Consider the following 17,715-nt stretch of genomic DNA (forward strand, 5'->3'; position numbering starts at 1 on the left):
TCATTGGGGATGGCAAAACAATTCGGCAGATATTGCCAATCTTGTTAAAAAAAAATATTTAGGTAGATCATTGCACACACTTTGGGAAGGAGTTCACTTGATGTTAAGACAATCGGGACCTTGGATGGACTGGAATACTTTAAAAAGTTCTTTAGATGGGCTGCTGGCATTAGAAATGTGGGCGGAAAAATTAGCAGTTTTGACTTCTAAATATCCCTTTTTTATAATTTTGAAGCGACATTCTTAAAAAGTGCTTTGTGGATTTAGCATAGTCGAATTAGCATAGGCTTTCGAGATCTTTACAGTAGGCTTTTACATGTTTTAATGTAGTAGTGTATCAACCAACAATCATTGATTCAACAAAATTATTGGATATAACCCTTGACTGCAACCTCAACATGCATAAACACATTGGCAACGCAACAAAGGGAGCAAAATTTCCAGATTAATATTCTAAGGAAGCTGAAACCCTTCCTACCAAAAAATTACTTCAAGACGGCAGTTCAAGCTCTAGTTATCCCCAGGGCTGAGTATGGAAGTGTCTCTCTTTGCGGCCTCCCCAAAGCATCAACAGCACCACTAAGAGCCACCATCAATGCTACAGCCAGACTCATCACAGGCTCGAAAAAAAGGTCCCACATCTCCCCCGACTTAAAAGCTTGAACTGGCTACCATGGGAAGCCAGAATCTACCTAAAATAGCCTGCATGACTCACAGAGCCATTCACCATAAGACATCCAGCTATCTTTCTCAGAAACTCACTATCTCTGGGGGTAATAGATCCACAAGAAGTCCAGAAAACCTATTACTGAAGCCTCTCAGATTCAATAAAATGAAAACGTATAAACGCTCCTTCTCAGGGATGGCTCCTAGGATCTGGAACGCACTACCCCCAGAAACCAGACTTATCACATCTACTACATGTTTCAAAAAGGAAGTAAAGGCGATTCTGATGGAAAAATTCACATGATCATCACCTAAGGATACCATGACTTCTCCACTACCCCTGCTGGTAGTTCTTTTAGTGTATGGATGCAAACAGACAACCTACGTTGCATAGATGCTCTCTCGACCCGCACCCTTCTCTTTGTTTATTTTGCACAATGTGTTACGCATATCTGATCTACCTCATTTGTTTGCTGTATGTTTGCACATTATGTACACGTATATTAGTTTCAACCTCTCTCTATTTTGGTGTAAAATTTTTCAGCACTGCCTGTAAAGCGCTCTGATATCCGAAAGGGTCTAGTTCGCACTCTATAAAACTTTCAAAATAAAATAAAATAAAATAAAATAAAGATACAGCACTCATCACTGCCACAGATGAGAGCTGCACTTTACTGGACTGAGGATAAACATCCACCCTTGTACTGCTGTGCTTCTCCGCTGCATTTAACACTGGATCACACTCCAGCCTCATCAAAAGACTTCACATAATATGCATCTAAAGTCCGGCCTTGGAATCCATATGCTCCTATCTCAAAGGAAAATCACAGAGAGGCAAACACACACGCTACACATCAAAGTCCAAGGATTTGATCTGTGGAGTCCCTCATCCCTACTCAGTTCAATGGATACATGGCACCAGTCGCCAATGTCATCTGATCTCATGGAATTTCCATAATTTCCTATGCCGATGGCACCCAGTCCATCCTCTCAATGTGCGATAAGTCCTCCATGACCAGATCCAACTTTACGAAATTCATGATCTGCATAGTGGAATGGATGAAAAACAACTGCCTGAAACTCAACATGGACAAGACCGAAGTACTGATTTTCGGGAACAAGAACTCTCCCCTGGGATCCCCCCGTGTGACCATCAGAGTTCTGTCTAACATCTAAACCCTCTGACCATGCAAGAAATCTGGGAATCATCCTAGATGACAAACTCAACATGGCCTCACAGGTGTAGGCAATCAGCTCATCTTGCTTCCACATGCTATGCATTCTCAGGAAAATCTTCAAATGGATCCCCATTAACACCAGGCATATCGTCACTCAAGCCCTAGTCACTAGCAGGCTAGACAACGGCAACATACTCCATGCCGGAATCTCCAGCCACCTTCTCCACCTACTTCAGATCATCTATAATATCACAGCTAGACTAGTCCTGGGTCTTCCACTTCACACACACACATCACGCCACATCTCAGAGAATTCCACTGGCTGCCGATACACAAAATTGACAATTCAAATTTCTCATGCATAGACACAAGGCACTGCGCAACATAGGACCAGCAAACCAAACTGCTGGATTCACTTCCACCTACCCACCAGCCTCTTTTGCTCAGCCTCACTCTCTCTCGCACACACACCCTGTATCTACAAATACAGAACGGGCAGCCTAGCTTTCTCCTACATCACACCCAAGTCATGGAACAACCTGCCTTCACACATAAGGGCCTCCTCCTAACTGCTTGAATTCCACAAGAGGCTGAAGACCTTTTGGGTGGTATGTTGCGCTATGCAAATCCATATAACATAACATAAGATAACATAATACTGGGAATGAGACAAAGCTTTTGCTTTGTCCTGAGACATTATCAAGATGTTTTCTGAATGGTACTTATTCCTTGAGATCTTAGGTTAGACATTACTGGTTTCTAGAAATTGATGAAACACCAAGGAGCTGAAGAAAGATCATAGGGAAGAGATGTGAACTGATATGTGACATCTAACCATTTGAATTGAAGATATTTCCTGTGTGAACGATGAATGTGTATTGTTAGATGATCGTCTTTGAGGTCTAATCATATCAGCCAATCCCCTCCTTGGAGAAAATCCCAGAGATATTGCATAGTTTCCATTTCAAAGACGATATATTAAAAAGAATTTAAATGTTTTAGATTGAGGACTGAACATAGCTTTTTGTTTTTCTTTTTGACTAAAAAACATTGTTTAGGATACCATGAGGGTATAAGTTGGATTGTTCTATTGCTCCTTTCGAGAGAAAATCTTGAATTTCTTAGTGAACCAATATTGAGCCTGCCAGAGACTGATGGAAAGATTTTGAAAATATTTTTTGGATTGAATCAGAGTAAATTTCTATTTTATACTATGGAACAGTTTGGAGAACCCAAAGGCCTGAGGAATGGAGAGACTATTGTTTAACAATAGAATTGTTCAACTTGCAGTAATTAAAGGAGGATTTTGAATTCTTACTACTCTGGCTCTGGATTGGCCTCTCTGGTACTGACAATGAGATCCTCTTCTCTGCTGTGGCTAGAAGCTGAGTCTATAATAGTAGGAAAAACATCTTCTTGAAGGAAAGAATTGGGATCTTAGATCACCCTGGAATTGCCCAGTAGAACATTTGATGGGCCTTTATGAAAACCTTCCTACCAAAGACTTTCATGAGAGATAGCTGCATTCTTTCTATAGTAGAAAATACATTGACATACTTTTAGATTCATTTTATGGTGTGATATCCAAAAAGAAGCCTCTGAGCAGATGGTCCTAGTTCTGAAGTTGAGAGCTCTGTAAGCTTTGAATCATTTTGTTTTGAATGATGAGGCCTTTCCTTCATTCCAATGAAATTGCTGCTTTGGCATTGCATATGAGACATATTGCTCTTTGTGCCCACTTGGATAACTCACTACCATCAATAGCAGAAATATTCTCCTTGTCAATGTCTGCTAGTTCAGAAATCTTTGTTAGAGGAACCATAGTATCTAATAATTTGTCTTGGCAAGACACCACGCTCTGTCGATTTTCCTTTTGGATCATTGCCATATTTATTCAAAAAGGTTAGATATTTGGGCTCTGGCTGCTTTGAGAAATAAAGCGGGAAAGAGAAATATCATATAAAGCCTCTGGTCTTGACATAACATTTCATACAGCTAATGCATGACTGGGAAGCATCTTGTTAAAAGTCAAACAGTGGATAGAAACAAATTGATCACTACTAATCCAGAATCAAGTGGCAGCTAGTCAAGAACAAAGCAGTGACTAGTCTGAATACAGCAGGCAGATAGTTTGAAATCAGGCAAGAACTAGTTCTGAATTGAGCAAGCAGTTAGTCCTGAATCAATCAGCAGCTAGTCCAGAAACAGGAACCAGCTAGCTGAAAAATAAGCAGCAAATAGTCAAGAATCACACCATTGTTAATGCACAATTGAATACCAGCTTATCAGAAATCAAGCAGCAGCTAGACTTGAATTGCGCGACTGCCAGGGTGAAATTAAAAGGTTGAAGATTTATCTGAGCATGCATTGTTTGGCACTGTAATTTTCGGTGTAAGCGAGGTGGCTGTTGTTCGTCTTCTTGTTCATCTTTGAGCCCCTCACTTACTGAGATGCTTGCAGTGAAGTTCTCTTGGTTCTTTTACTGTTATTGGTTTTATAGGATATAGCTCCATGCTCATTGATTTTCACATTTTATGCTATTGAAACATTTCCTGCCAAATAACAGGTAACAACTATTGGTATTTGAGTCTTTAAAGTGGAAGTGAATATTGATCACCCATATTATTTTCCACAGATTCCAGGAACAACCTCCCTAGGGATGTCCATCTTTAACTTAAGCAATGCCATCATGGGCAGTGGGATCCTGGGCTTGGCTTTTGCTTTGGCCAATACTGGAATCATGCTCTTTGTGTAAGTACCTCTATGTATTTATTTATTTGGGTGTTTTATGCAGACCTCAAGTGCCAATGTTTGTTATGTCAGCGTTGTTACTGTGACTCCTGAGCTAATCAACAGGAGAAAAAAAACAATGCCAAGAGGTCCTTTCTTCTTAAAGTTCATTGGAAGAGTTATTTACCAAAGACATTCTAAGTCAAGGCTCGAGTGGACGAAGGGAGTGATTGGCGCTGATGACTATTTTGGGGACTTTGCAGAGTCCTCAAGTTTCCAGTCTAGGTTTGGATTTGCATTCTGATACTTCTTTTCTTTTGAATCTCCACTTTACAACCATGACTACAAGTCCCGTAATGCAAATAAAAAAACCTTAGTGGATGAGCTATTCACACACAGAGCAGGGAAACTTGGAAGCTCTGGTCTGGAGGTTTAACGGTCTGGTCACCGTTAAAACCATGAACTCAGCAGATAGAAACACAAAACGGTCAATACTTAGACCTCATATATTTTTTATTACGTTTTAAAAACCAGCGATCACATCCATGCATAAACAATAATACTGATACTCAGAATCTCAAATACCTCTTTGCTTATTTGCAAAGTCAGATGCTTATTGTTCATTACTCAGTTGTCTTGTAAAGAAAAAGCATAGCTAGCATCATAATAGGTCAAAAGCACTGTTTTTATGGTAAAAAAACACATAGCTTACATATTGCAGCTACAAAGGAAGAATTGTCCCCTTTTTGTAACCAACTGCCTTACATTATTTATTTATGGATTGTTTTTCTGGTCATTTAAAGCGCAAGATTGTCATGGATGGCTTCCTGATGCTATAAGTGAAAGAGGAGGGCAGAGAAGAAACATAGGATCTGATTTAGAGTTTGGCGGACTGGGTTACTCAGTCACAAATGACACGAAAATCCTGTCTGCCGTAATACAAATCCAGCATATCATATGGCACTTGTAATACAGCAGACAGGATATCCCTCACATTTGTGACGGAACAACCCATCTGCCAAACTCTAAATTAGGTTTAATTGGTGTATAGCCAGGTTTTTCTCGATTTACAAAAATGAAGTAAAATTGTTTGTGACTGAAGATGAAAAGGGAGAACATTTCAGGAGCAAACTGCGGAGATTGAAAAAGCATGGTCTCCTGTTCTGGAAAAACAGTGTTGAGGAAGAGCAAGGAGTCTGGCTAGGTCGACCTCAGGATCCTAGATGGCCTACACCAGTTGATGGTAGAGGGGGCCTGAATTTTCTGTGGTTTTGAAAACTAGACAAATAGCTTTCAAGGGGAGCCAGTGGAGGGCATTGAGTGCTGATGATGCGGAAGATCATTTAAGTATAGACAAAGCAATTCTGGCCACCATGTTTTGTAATCATTGGAGGAGCTGGATGATGCATTCGGGGGCAACATGAAAAAGAGCATTACAAGCCTTCTGAGTATGGTAGCCTGGACAATCAGACGACAGGAATTTTTAGTGAGTTATGGTGAATTTTTCCAAGAATTTTAAAAATCAGAAAGGAAGTGGAAACTAGTTCACTCACTTGTATAGTGAAAGACATATTATGGTTAAAATGGAATCCTAAGGTATGTACTTTTGTAACTGGGATGGGCGGGAGGCCCAGGTTCAGTAGCTAAAGTTTGAGAGAGAACAGATCAGGAGATCTCTGTGAAGGGATGTGCATGATTTCAGTTTTGCCTACATTGATTTTGAGGGAATTCTGAGGCGTCCATTCAGTGTGTCATGCACTGTTTAAATTTGAATGTACCTGGAGAAGCTGAATCGGTTAAAAAGAATAGAATTTACGTATAATCTGGGAAGCTGAGAGGGGTGAAACCAACAGACGGGATCAGTTGAGTCAGTGGATGCACAAAGGTGTTTAAGAGTGTGTGGCTCAAGAAAGATCGCCTAATGGTCTCCCTGAGATACTGAATTGAATTAAATTGAAATGGGAGGACAGTGACCACCTAAGAGCGATTTGCAAGGTAGGATTTTATCAAAGCAAGGGCCCAGTCTTGAATCCCCCACTTACTGGAGATGGCTCAACAGTAAGTAATGTTTCACAGTGTCAAATACTGCCAAGAGGTCTAACGGCATCCAGAAGGCTCTTAGCCTCCAAAAACTGCAATATTTGGCAGTTTGTTTCCCTGTCTAGGAGCTTAACTGAGAACAGTAAAAGAGAAAAAGAGAAACACTTTTGATGTAGGAGAGGTCAACATTAGGTTTCTTAAATAGTCAGATGATTAATGCGGTTTTCTATATATGAGGCACCTGGTCTGAGTAAACAGAAGCAACGCATAGATGAAGAGGAATAGAAGTTAAAGGGTTAGGCAATGTCTGAAAGATTCTGTGGGACATGTTTCAAAAGTAGAGCAAGGTTAAATCAGAAGAGTTGGATAATCTTACCTAAGAATAGATGTCAAAGAGGGGAATTTAGGAGCAGGTGGAGATAAGGGAGGAATGTGATATCCAAATCAGAATTTGTTGGGGGGTGGCAAAACAATTCGGCAGATATTGCCAACCTTGTTAAAAAAATATTTAGGTAGATCATTGCACACACTTTGGGAAGGAGTTCACTTGATGCTAAGACAATCAGGAACCTGGATGGATTGGAATACTTTAAAAGGTTATGTAGATGGGTTGCTGGCATTAGAAATGCGGGCTGAAAAATGAGCAGTTTTGACTTCTAAATATCACCCTTTTATAATTTTGAAGCGACATTATTAAAATGTGCTTTGTGGATTCAGCATAGTTGAATTACCATAGGCTTTCGAGATCTTTACAGTAGGCTTTTACATGTTTTAATGTAGTTGTGTATCAACCAACAATCATTGACTCAGCAAAAGTATTGGGTATAACCCTTGACTGCAACCTCAACATGCATAAACACATTGGCATTGCAACAAAGGGAGCAAATTTCCAGATTAATATTCTAAGGAAGCTGAAACTCTTCCTACCAAAAAATGACTTCAAGACGGCAGTTCAAGCTCTAGTTGTCCCCAGGGTTGAGTATGGAAGTGTCTCTCTTTGCGGCCTCCCCAAAGCATCAACAGCACAACTAAGAGCCACCATCAATGCTGCAGCCAAACTCATCACGGGCTCCAAAAAAGGTCCCACATCTCTCCCGACTTAAAAGCCTTAAACTGGCTACCATGGGAAGCCAGAATTCACCTAAAAATAGCCTGCATGACTCACAGAGCCATTCACCATAAGACACCATAAGACATCCAGCTATCTTTTTCAGAAACTTACTATCTCTAGGGGTGATAGATCCACAAGAAGTGCAGAAAACCTATTACTGAAGCCTCTCAGATTCAATAAGATGAAAACTTACAAACGCTCCTTCTCAGGGATGGCTCCTAGGATCTGGAACAGACGACCCCCAGAAACCATACTTATCACATCTACTGCATGTTTCAAAAAAAGGAAGTAAAGGCGATTCTCATGGAAATACTCACATGATCATCCCCTAAGGATACCATGGCTTCTCCACTACCCCTGCTGGTAGTTCCTTTAGTGTATGGATGCAAACAGACAACCTACGTTGCATAGATGCTCTCTCGACCCGCACTCTTCTCTTTGTTCATTTTGCACAATGTGTTACGCATATCTGATCTACCTCATTTGTTTGCTGTATGTTTGCACATTATGTACACGTATATTAGTTTCAACCTCTCTCTATTTTGTTGTATAATTTTTCATCACTGCCTGTAAAGCGCTCTGATACCCGAAAGGGTCAAGTTCGCGCTCTATAAAACTTTCAAAATAAAATGAATAAATAAATAAATAAATAAAGGGGCTGAAGTGGGAAGACAGTAAGGATGTAATTCTTTAGTAGGAAAAACTACATCATTGGTAGAGGAGACCCATTCCGTAGAGGGATGGGGCATCGAATCCAATGAAGGTGAAGATTGACGCAAAGGCATGGGATGATTAAAAAGTCTATTTTTGTAATCCTGAAGGTTAAGACAACTCCAGTGATTGCTTTCAATTATGACATGGCTTGGGGAGGGCAAATATGTTACATTTGTAGAAACGGGTGTGGCTGGAGAAAGAGAAAAAGGAATAAGGCAGTGATCAATCCAGGAGAGGGGGAATAGAGGCTGACTCACAATTGAAGAATTAGGGGTGAAGATTAGCTCAAGAGTGTGCCCTGCTATATGGGTGAAGCCACAGACTAATTACTTAAGATTTATATCCTTAACCCTTTCCGTGCGGGGGTAATTCCCCCGCTGTGCTGGGGGGAGCTCAGCTCGTCATGATTAAGAACTAAAAGCATGCTTTTGGAACATGTGATGCAATGATTACCTGTGATATCCATTTTGAGTCCTACATCTAGATGAGCAGCGTGGCTGGTGCTGGCTGCAGTCAGTGTGAAGAAAAGCCACAGACGGCCTTGTTTTAGGAGCGGCTTCACAGTGCCAAAGGCACAGCTGCATCTCCAGTGTGTTTAAATGGCCAACACCAACCATCAGGCAAGGGGTTGTATTCCAAGTGTCTAGGCAATATGACACATGCAGGAAGAGACGAAAAGAAGCAGGAAAAATAAAGTAGACTGGAGGCCAGCAACTCCTGGGGTTTGGTGCCTAGCTCCCTAGGCACTGCACCTTCTAGTAAAAGAAATTTTGAAATAAAATAGCAAAGACAGTTAATTAGTGCCCAAATGTAAAACATAAACCTACAAAAATACTGAATGAGGCAAGCGCAGCATGTGAGAGACAGGCATTTCACACTTCAAGAGGTAAAAAAAGTGGTCCCAAGTGAAAATTGTTGCCAAGGCGTAAGGTGGTGCGGGTGCAACCTCTCTTTGTAAGTTTCTAGCGCATCCCACTTGTACAAAGATGAAGAATATGTCCTTCTAATTGACTTACAGTCTTTCAGCTATCCTGGTCATCTTTTTCCTTATTCTCCGGTGCCACCAATCGCATAACACTTCTTATTAATCACCTTTGTTTGCTTTCAATTATGCTTAGAATCACCAAGACAAGGCCCTCCATGCACACAGCCAAGTGCCCTCCTTCCTGTATTGTACTAATAGGGATCTCTTGGAAACCTAGCGTTGCTCATCTATTTGCGTCTCAGTCTTTGCAACCCAGTGGCCACGTTATGTTATTTAGCCCACTGTGCAGCTGCAAATTCCTTATATTCTTCCTGGGCCTCTGGGACCTTTTAACTTTGTAATGATGCTTTCTACTGATTCAAACTTTGCCTCTGCCATTTTGTGCCTCGATATTGTGATCTCTACTCTGATAGATTCGGGGTCCACAGAGTCTGATTTTTATATACACTGTCCCCAGTGAAGCTATCTGAATGCGTTCTCCCTGGTCAAAGCCAACATCTGAGCTCCTGTTGTGGTATCCGTAGCCCGTGGCTTCTCTGTCCTGGACCTCCAGGAACTGAGGTAACATTTTTCTGCAGTTGAGCAAATGTATTTTCTCCCCCATAACGGTTAGAGCAAGGTAGGGCCTCAGCTTCTGCAGGAGTTTGCTATTCTTAAAATGCTCTGTGTTTCAGAGAAATACGTAACACTGGCTATGTCTTCGTCACACATATATAGGTCTTATCTCTGGGTAAACCCTCAAATCTTCGTATATGTCCCTCGCTGTCCACTACACCAATTGAGGGATCTGTCCTGCTCTTACCATGAGCACCGGACAGCCTCTGTCTGACCACCAGATACTCTAGGCGGGTCAATGGCAGCATCACAGATCCAGCAATGGCACGCTCAGCCTTACATCCCCATTCTGCCTCGACCGTCCCAGCCTTCTTTTCAGCCTGGAAGCCTGGCTGTCAGCAGAGTATTCTTCTGCCCGTCTGGTTTTTGTGGGTTGTGTAGCTGTATAGTGCATTCCTAAGGGAGGAGAGCCGTGGTACAATGGGATGCCTGTGAGCATAATCCTTGGTGCACTGAATTTTCAGTAACACGTAGGCTCACTCTGTTCTTGTTCTCCGCAGCTGCTACTGCACAGGTGCCCACCTCAATCCAGAGTATACCTGGAAGCAAGAACTGAGCCTCAAACAACATTGTTCTTCTTATTGTCTATCCATCCCCCTCCCTCTCACACTGAAATTTGAGGATTCTGGATGATGTACCGCCCCACAATACTCATCAGCCACTGTCGCCCCCTTCCTCCACTCGAGCATTGAGACGTGAGGTAACCGTGAGGTAAACAACGCATCCAATGAACTTTGAGAAGTGAGCACGTGGCTTTATCAACAGCTAACCTGAGAGCTCCAACTGAAGCGTAGTCCGATATGTAATAGTGCTTCATGACTGACAATGAGCCTGCCATCTCTACACAAAGGTTACAGAGTGTAGGTGCTGGGAACTTGCAGAGGTAGGCAGGCGGGAGTGTTAGAAGGGTCAAAATCACTGACTCGTTGAAAGAAAAAGAGTCATGATCGAATCTCCTTGGTATAGGTCCCAGTTATAGGAACACATGATTTTATGAATGTTTTATTAAAAGAATGACAAAGCACGGAAACAGTATGTTTCAAAATAAAACCTTAAAAGCATAGGATGTACTAAAATGCAGCACAGTCCATATAACAATAAAAATAGATAGCACACAGGTTTGCTTCATGCACAATATGTGATACCTCAAACCAGTCCTTGCTTCACCCAAGAGACGTTTGCATGTTGGTACTCTTAGTTTAACTTTTTCCATGTGAGTTAAACAATTGCCAATAATATAATATTAAGTAACTTAAAATACAATCGATGACACTAGCAATCCCAGCAATGACCGCTACAAAGATAGGACAGTCTCAAGATGTCTGAGGTAATGGGGATTCTTGGCAGCTGGGCTTCTAATATTTAAATAAAATACAACAGAAGGCATATAACAGTTTACAAGGTGTAACTACGACCGTTTTGAATTAAATTTTCTCCATTGTAGTTCAATAGATGTCCAGAAAGCCATAGGGCAGCAACTAGATTCAGAACAACCAAAAAATTGTCTGGTAGAATTTCCTCCAATGCAACTTTTAATTACAGTTTACAAATAAATTAAGGAGGAAAGTAACATATTTGCATTTCTTTCATTTCTGTAGTTTTGTTGTAGTACAAAAAACGTGCTTCCTTTCCCCCCCTGTACTTCAATGTCAGGTGTAGGCGCATTAGCAAATGTAATTATTTTTAGAGGCCGTTTTGCCGCTGTCTTGCGTTTCTGTTTGATGTACTTTGTGGAATCGCTTTATTTGTCAGTAAATGCCCTTTTCTGCTTTGTCGATTTCTACTGCGAGAAAGTAATTGCCTGGAGCCATCTGGCATCCTCCCTTGGAAGGCTGTAACACAATTATTTGTTCTGATTTAATAATGATGAGATAACGATTAGGATGCTTTCGATAGTGAATGCCATGTGCAGCTTTTGTAGCGTAAGCTCATATTGTTGTCCAGTTTCGTATCTTCTTTATACAAAAAAGGTTCGATGACCAAAGTTGGTTAAATATTGCCCCATATATGAATCAATTCACAAAAGCATTTTTATTATGGGAAGTAGTACTACTGGAGAAGTGTTTTACTTAAATACATTCGTTAATTAGCCCCAAAGTGATCAACTCCTTATTAGTTAAAGTGCAAAGAAGGCACAGTCTGTTCTATTTCTACTAATTATATATGAATTTGGAGTGGAGAAGTGTGGCTCACCGGTTAGAGGCGGCAGACCCAGAAGCAGAGGTCGGCCCGGGACCAGGGTTCAATTCCCGACGCGGCAGGGTACGGAACCAATGTCAGCGGGCTCGATAAATCTCGCCTCGGTGCCTCTCTAACCATGGGTCCCACGCTGCAACTCTGGTCAATAGCTTGCTTAATCTCCACAACGGCCCCCTCACTGCCGGGGATGCCTGGTTTCACCTTGGGGATGCCCAATAGGGACCATCTCACAGGGAAAGCCAGGACGGGTTCCCCAGCGGTACACAGCGCCAAGAAACCCCAGGGTGAATGTGCGCTCTACAAATTCATACTAACATAACATGAATATTACCTGAATATTCCCATTCCAGATGTTTTGAGGCCAATTATTCATAAAGGCATGTAAGCAATCAATCAATAGATTGTTATAGCCCTTCTTGTCACCAGTGGGGGTAACCAGGCACTGGCAGGGTCCAGTTGATCAGCCGAATAGCCAGGGCTTAAGGAGCTTTCGGAATTGTGGAAGAGATGGAAATATCCATAGATGAAAAAGTAGCTTGTTCCATATCTTCGCTGATAGGTTAGTGAAGGTGAGACCTCAGCATCTGCTACATTGATGCAGGAGTGAGGGTTAGAGAAAGGGATGCAGAGCTGAGGTGTCTGGTGGGCTGATAAAAGGTCAGGCAGGACCACAGTTTTGAAGGGCCTTGTATGCATGGGTCTGAAGCGTGAACTGGAAACCAGTTCTCTAAGGTAGGGGTGATGTGAGTTCATCTAGTGAGATTCAGAACGAGTCTGGCTGCAGCGTTCTGTATGGTCTGTAGTCGGAGGTGGAGGTGAGTTGCAATCTCTACGTAGAGAGCATTACCGTATTCCAGTTAGCTGGAAATGAGGGGCTGTGTGAAGGTCCGTCTTGAGCTTTGGGGTAGCCATTTGAATATCTTATGAAGCATGCAGAGTATTAACAAGCAGGTAAAGATAACCTGAGTTGTCATTGTTAGTCTGTTGTCTTGCAGTTGTAAAAGTTGGTCTTGGTGGTGTCCTCGGAGAGGGGAGGATGAGCTGTGTGTCGTCAGCATAGGATATGATGTTGAGTTCATGGGTTTTAGCTATGCTAGCCAGAGGTGTCATACAAGTGTTGAATAGGGTGGTGCTGACCGAGGATCCTTGGGGTATTCCACAAGTGATTTCCTTGGGTTTGGAGGTAAAGGGGGGAAGGTGGACTTTTTACCTTCTTCTGGTTAGGAAGAAGTTGATCTATCTGAGATCGGCTCTGTGGATGCCTGTGTTGTGTAGTGGGAGACTGTGTTGAAGGCTGCTAAGGTCTAGGAGGATCAGAGCTGCAATCTCTCCTTGGTCGAGGAGGGCTAAGATGCCATCAGTAGCCGCAATGGTGCTATGGTCGCTGCGCAGTCCAGATTGAGAGAACTCGATTAGGAACTTCCCTTCCAGTAAGAGTACATAAAAGATTACAATGAGAGGGTTGGGTGATGTGTGTGTGAGTATGTGTGTAACAGCAAGGACAGAGTTAAGCGCTGAAGTGTCCTGTACTGTAATGTGAAATTAAAAAATCATGAAGTTGATACAAATATTTGAATATTAAATGAATATTAAATGACTTTTGAGTTAAGTACAATAAAACAGTAGGTTTAAGTGTAATGGGCAAATGAAGCTGGGTGCAAACTTATTGGTGACCCCCTAGATGTTTTTGATAGTGCTGCTTTCTGTTGTCTTATGTTGTTTGCATTTGTAACACACAGTTATGGTGTTGAGGTTCTCATTAAGCTTGGAGGACAACTGAGGTTACAGTCTTATTTCAGGTTCCCTGTCTTATACCTCGAATGGCCTACACAGCAATAGCATCAAGACTACCAGCACAGCTGGCGTGTAGCCATGTGTAGATACCAGCTGAGGATGGTCCCTTGTGTTCTCTGTGCAGCTAATTGTGCTGGTCAGAGCGTATGCCTTTTTCCAAAACGTGTTTATGTGATTGAGTTATGTGAATTCCTGATTTATGAATGTTGGTCCCAGCACTGATGGTCTGAAGTCCCCTTTAACCCTACTGAATAAAATCAAGGTCAAACGTCACTTTTTGGTCGTATTTGTAGCCCACCAATGCTGACTTCATGTCACTGGAACACTAGAGAACAGATTAACAGGTTAGGTACTAATCCAAAGAATATCACAGTAATATCATTGTAGGGCATGTAACACAAAGTGACAAGCCTTTGCTATTAACCAGTGGTCGAAGTAGCTTAATGCACCAACTATGCGAACAGATTTGCTTTTCAATTAATATCAAAATTACAGACCAGTCTCATCTTCATACCCGCGTGAACAGTCCAATAGCCTTACTAAGTCTCATTTTACCCTACGTTGGCTAACTCACTCTACCAACACATGTAGACAGCAGAATACCTTAACTCAAAGTATTCGAGAAAGACAACAGTTAGGGCTGGCAACCAGAAAGAATTCCCAGAACTCCGTTTACTTAGCTCTGGAATCCTCATTGACTCCCTGCAAATATCTCAATCATCTACATGGTTTTTTTTCTTCTCCTCAATCACAAGAACACAAGAATCGCAAACTCTCTCTGCAAAACATTCTGAAATCCCTCCCTTTTTGTGTCGCCTTCATAGTCCTCGCCCCAACCAATTGGTCCTTCTCAGTCAAATCTCAGAAAGAAAGGGACAGCTACACAAAATGGCACAAATAGAATGCTTGATATTTGTTACCCATAGCCTCCCCTAAATGGATGCCTGTGTTATTTTGTTGAACTGAGATATACAATTGAATCATTCATTTACTATCTGATGACTGAACCTTTGTGGTATTTATCAATATTATCCATCTACTGTTAGGATCCACACTTGCACCAAATTCCTGCCTACACTTCTGACCATGGATCCACTAATTTTCCATCATTCCACTACCACACACCATGAATAATACATGCACCATTATTCCACTGTCACCACTCTAGCTACCAACACACTATACTACCATTCTATTAGTACCACACGTACACCAACACCCTCTATACCTTCACAGATGCACCTGTATCTCACCACTAACGCTTTCTTTAACAACTGACCACAACTCTATGGATAACCAGATGCTTCACCATATCACCACATCTGCTCTCTGTGGATCAACTCATGCACCATTATCTTAACACCACCCGCTGTGGGTTGAATAATTTACCACCATTACTGTGTACATACTCATAGACCACCATGAAACACTACTCTCTACAGCTTCACTTATTCACAACCATCTCTTCACAATCCTGTCTTTAAAATTAGCTGTGCATGGCTTCATTTATGCACCACCATCCCATACCCACTCTTTTTGAATTTGTATATATTCAGCCATGCATCACCACTGTCTCTAAATTCAGACAAACACCACCAACTTACAAACATACCTCTCAATGTATCAATCAACACATGTATCTACATACTAAGGGTCCACTGTTGCATCATTATTTCACCACCACATAACATTGTTCCTCTCATTCACCATCATGCTCCAACCATTATCTGATCACTCCACTGCACACCTACACCCATGACCCACCAGCAATCTCCCATTTTTTTTTGGATCCATCCTAATACCTTTCTCTCTGAATCACATGTACACCATCACCTCTCCATACACCTCACCACCATCTCTGGAGCTAGACATAGACCAGCATCCGATCCACCCTTTCTTTGGATTCACACATGCACCAGTCTCAAACCGCCATTTTCTGTGGCTCGACTTGTGCATCTTCATTAGATTTACACTGCTTATGTCTCACACTCGCACCCCCAGTTCACCTCTAGACCATACTATTTGCCGTAACCACCATTCTATGGATCCACACATTTACCACCATCTGATTTCAGTCTTTATGGATCTACACATGGATTGCCATCCCTCCATCACTCTATGGATCCGCACATATCCTAACATCCCAGTGATATTTTGCCATTGATCCTCAGTGAGTCCACCTATGCATCGTCATCCTACCATCACTCCTAATTATTCCACCCATACAACAATATAATGTGGACTTCAGGGAAAATACTGTAGTTAATGTAAGATTGCATCCCACGTTTAACATCCTTCACATCTGGACACTTCCTCTGCCCAAATTCAATGTGGTCTAAACTTTTGAATACAGACAACTCAAAAACAAGTATATGCCTGTTCACACAGCCACATCGTTTCATACAACTTTCAACTGCTCCTATCCTTACTGCGACATGGGTTGAGCTATCTCTACCATACATGTACACCACCAAAACACTTCCTAGATGGGCCACATTATACGCAGAAACTTTCTATGATCCTACAGTGCATCTGATGCTTGAAAGTCCCATCTCTCACTTCAAATTTAGGTATAGGCACAGCAATAAATCATGATATGAGTACAACTATGGTCCTGTTACACATCATCGAATCACTACCCTTAGATAGGGCGACCAGACGTCCTGGATTTTCCTGGACAGCTCTGGTTTTTCCTGGACAGTCCCGGTTTTTAGAGGAATGTCCCGGCGTCTCAACACTTTTTCTAATTTTAAATAAATGTCATGTTTTTTTGACAAATGTGAACTGAAAGGTGTGCTCGGCGCCTCTAATGTCTTAAAAAAACACATCATTCATATTTTAGTTTCAGGCATCACAAGTGGTCAGCTGGGGCTCCCAAGAGGAGTCTAAGTGGGAATTAGGGCAGGCTGGGCACTGTGTGAAGGTCCTGCCATAGCTAATATTATGTAATCATAGCCTTATTAATGTGCATTTACAAGACTACTTTTACATCTGACCTCCTCCTGCGCTGAAAGAAAGAAAAAAGATACATTATATAGGTTATTGCAGACAATTCTGCTTTGTAGCATGAGTTCACACACACAACAACCGGGAAAGGCTGGATATATGCCTAAATCAGTATCGGCCTTAAGTCCTACTTTTATTTCTGGCGTGTTCCGGTTTTTGCTTCTCAAAATCTGGTCACCCTCCCTTAGATGCTACCTGAAAGAAACATTTTTTTTTCCTAGAACTCCCACGGGGTAGCACATTCACTTCAGCAGCTCATGAGGAGTCTCATGCTCTGTATAATTGCAAGTACAATACAATTCCAATACAATACAATATATAGCACAGAGGATTTGGAACTCCCTCCCCCCTGAAGCCAGGGTGAACCCATCCATTGTCCTCTTCAAAAAAGGAAGTCAAAGTGCTCTTGATGAAGACATTTCTGCCTCTGACTGGCTATTCCAGTGGATACTGAGGTCACAGTCGCAGTTCTGTGGCCCAGCTGCTATGGTCACGAGAGTCCCTTTGCTCTACATGACTTTGTATCTTTTGCTTTGTTGATGCTGTCTTGATTGCATGTATCTGTATCCCTTATGATGTATAAATTGTAAAGCGCTCTGATACCCCGGGTGGTCATGTTCGCGCTATAGAAAACTTTCAAAATAAATAAAATATGATACTCATATGAAGAAATCAAA

At 41.8% G+C, this 17,715-nt stretch overlaps 1 protein-coding gene across 1 annotated transcript in view; it reads left to right on the forward strand.

Moving 5' to 3' along the window:
* Positions 1-17,715, forward strand: part of SLC38A1 (solute carrier family 38 member 1) — a 421,899-nt gene that overhangs the window by 131,087 nt on the left and 273,097 nt on the right. The window contains exon 4 of the mRNA XM_086919085.1: positions 4,480-4,595. Within this exon, the coding sequence (XP_086775211.1) occupies positions 4,480-4,595 (116 nt within the window). The remainder of the gene's footprint in view (positions 1-4,479; positions 4,596-17,715) is intronic.

This window comes from Lissotriton vulgaris, chromosome 1_1, assembly GCF_964263255.1.
Source record: "Lissotriton vulgaris chromosome 1_1, aLisVul1.2, whole genome shotgun sequence".
In the NCBI taxonomy this organism is placed as follows: Eukaryota; Metazoa; Chordata; class Amphibia; order Caudata; family Salamandridae; genus Lissotriton; species Lissotriton vulgaris.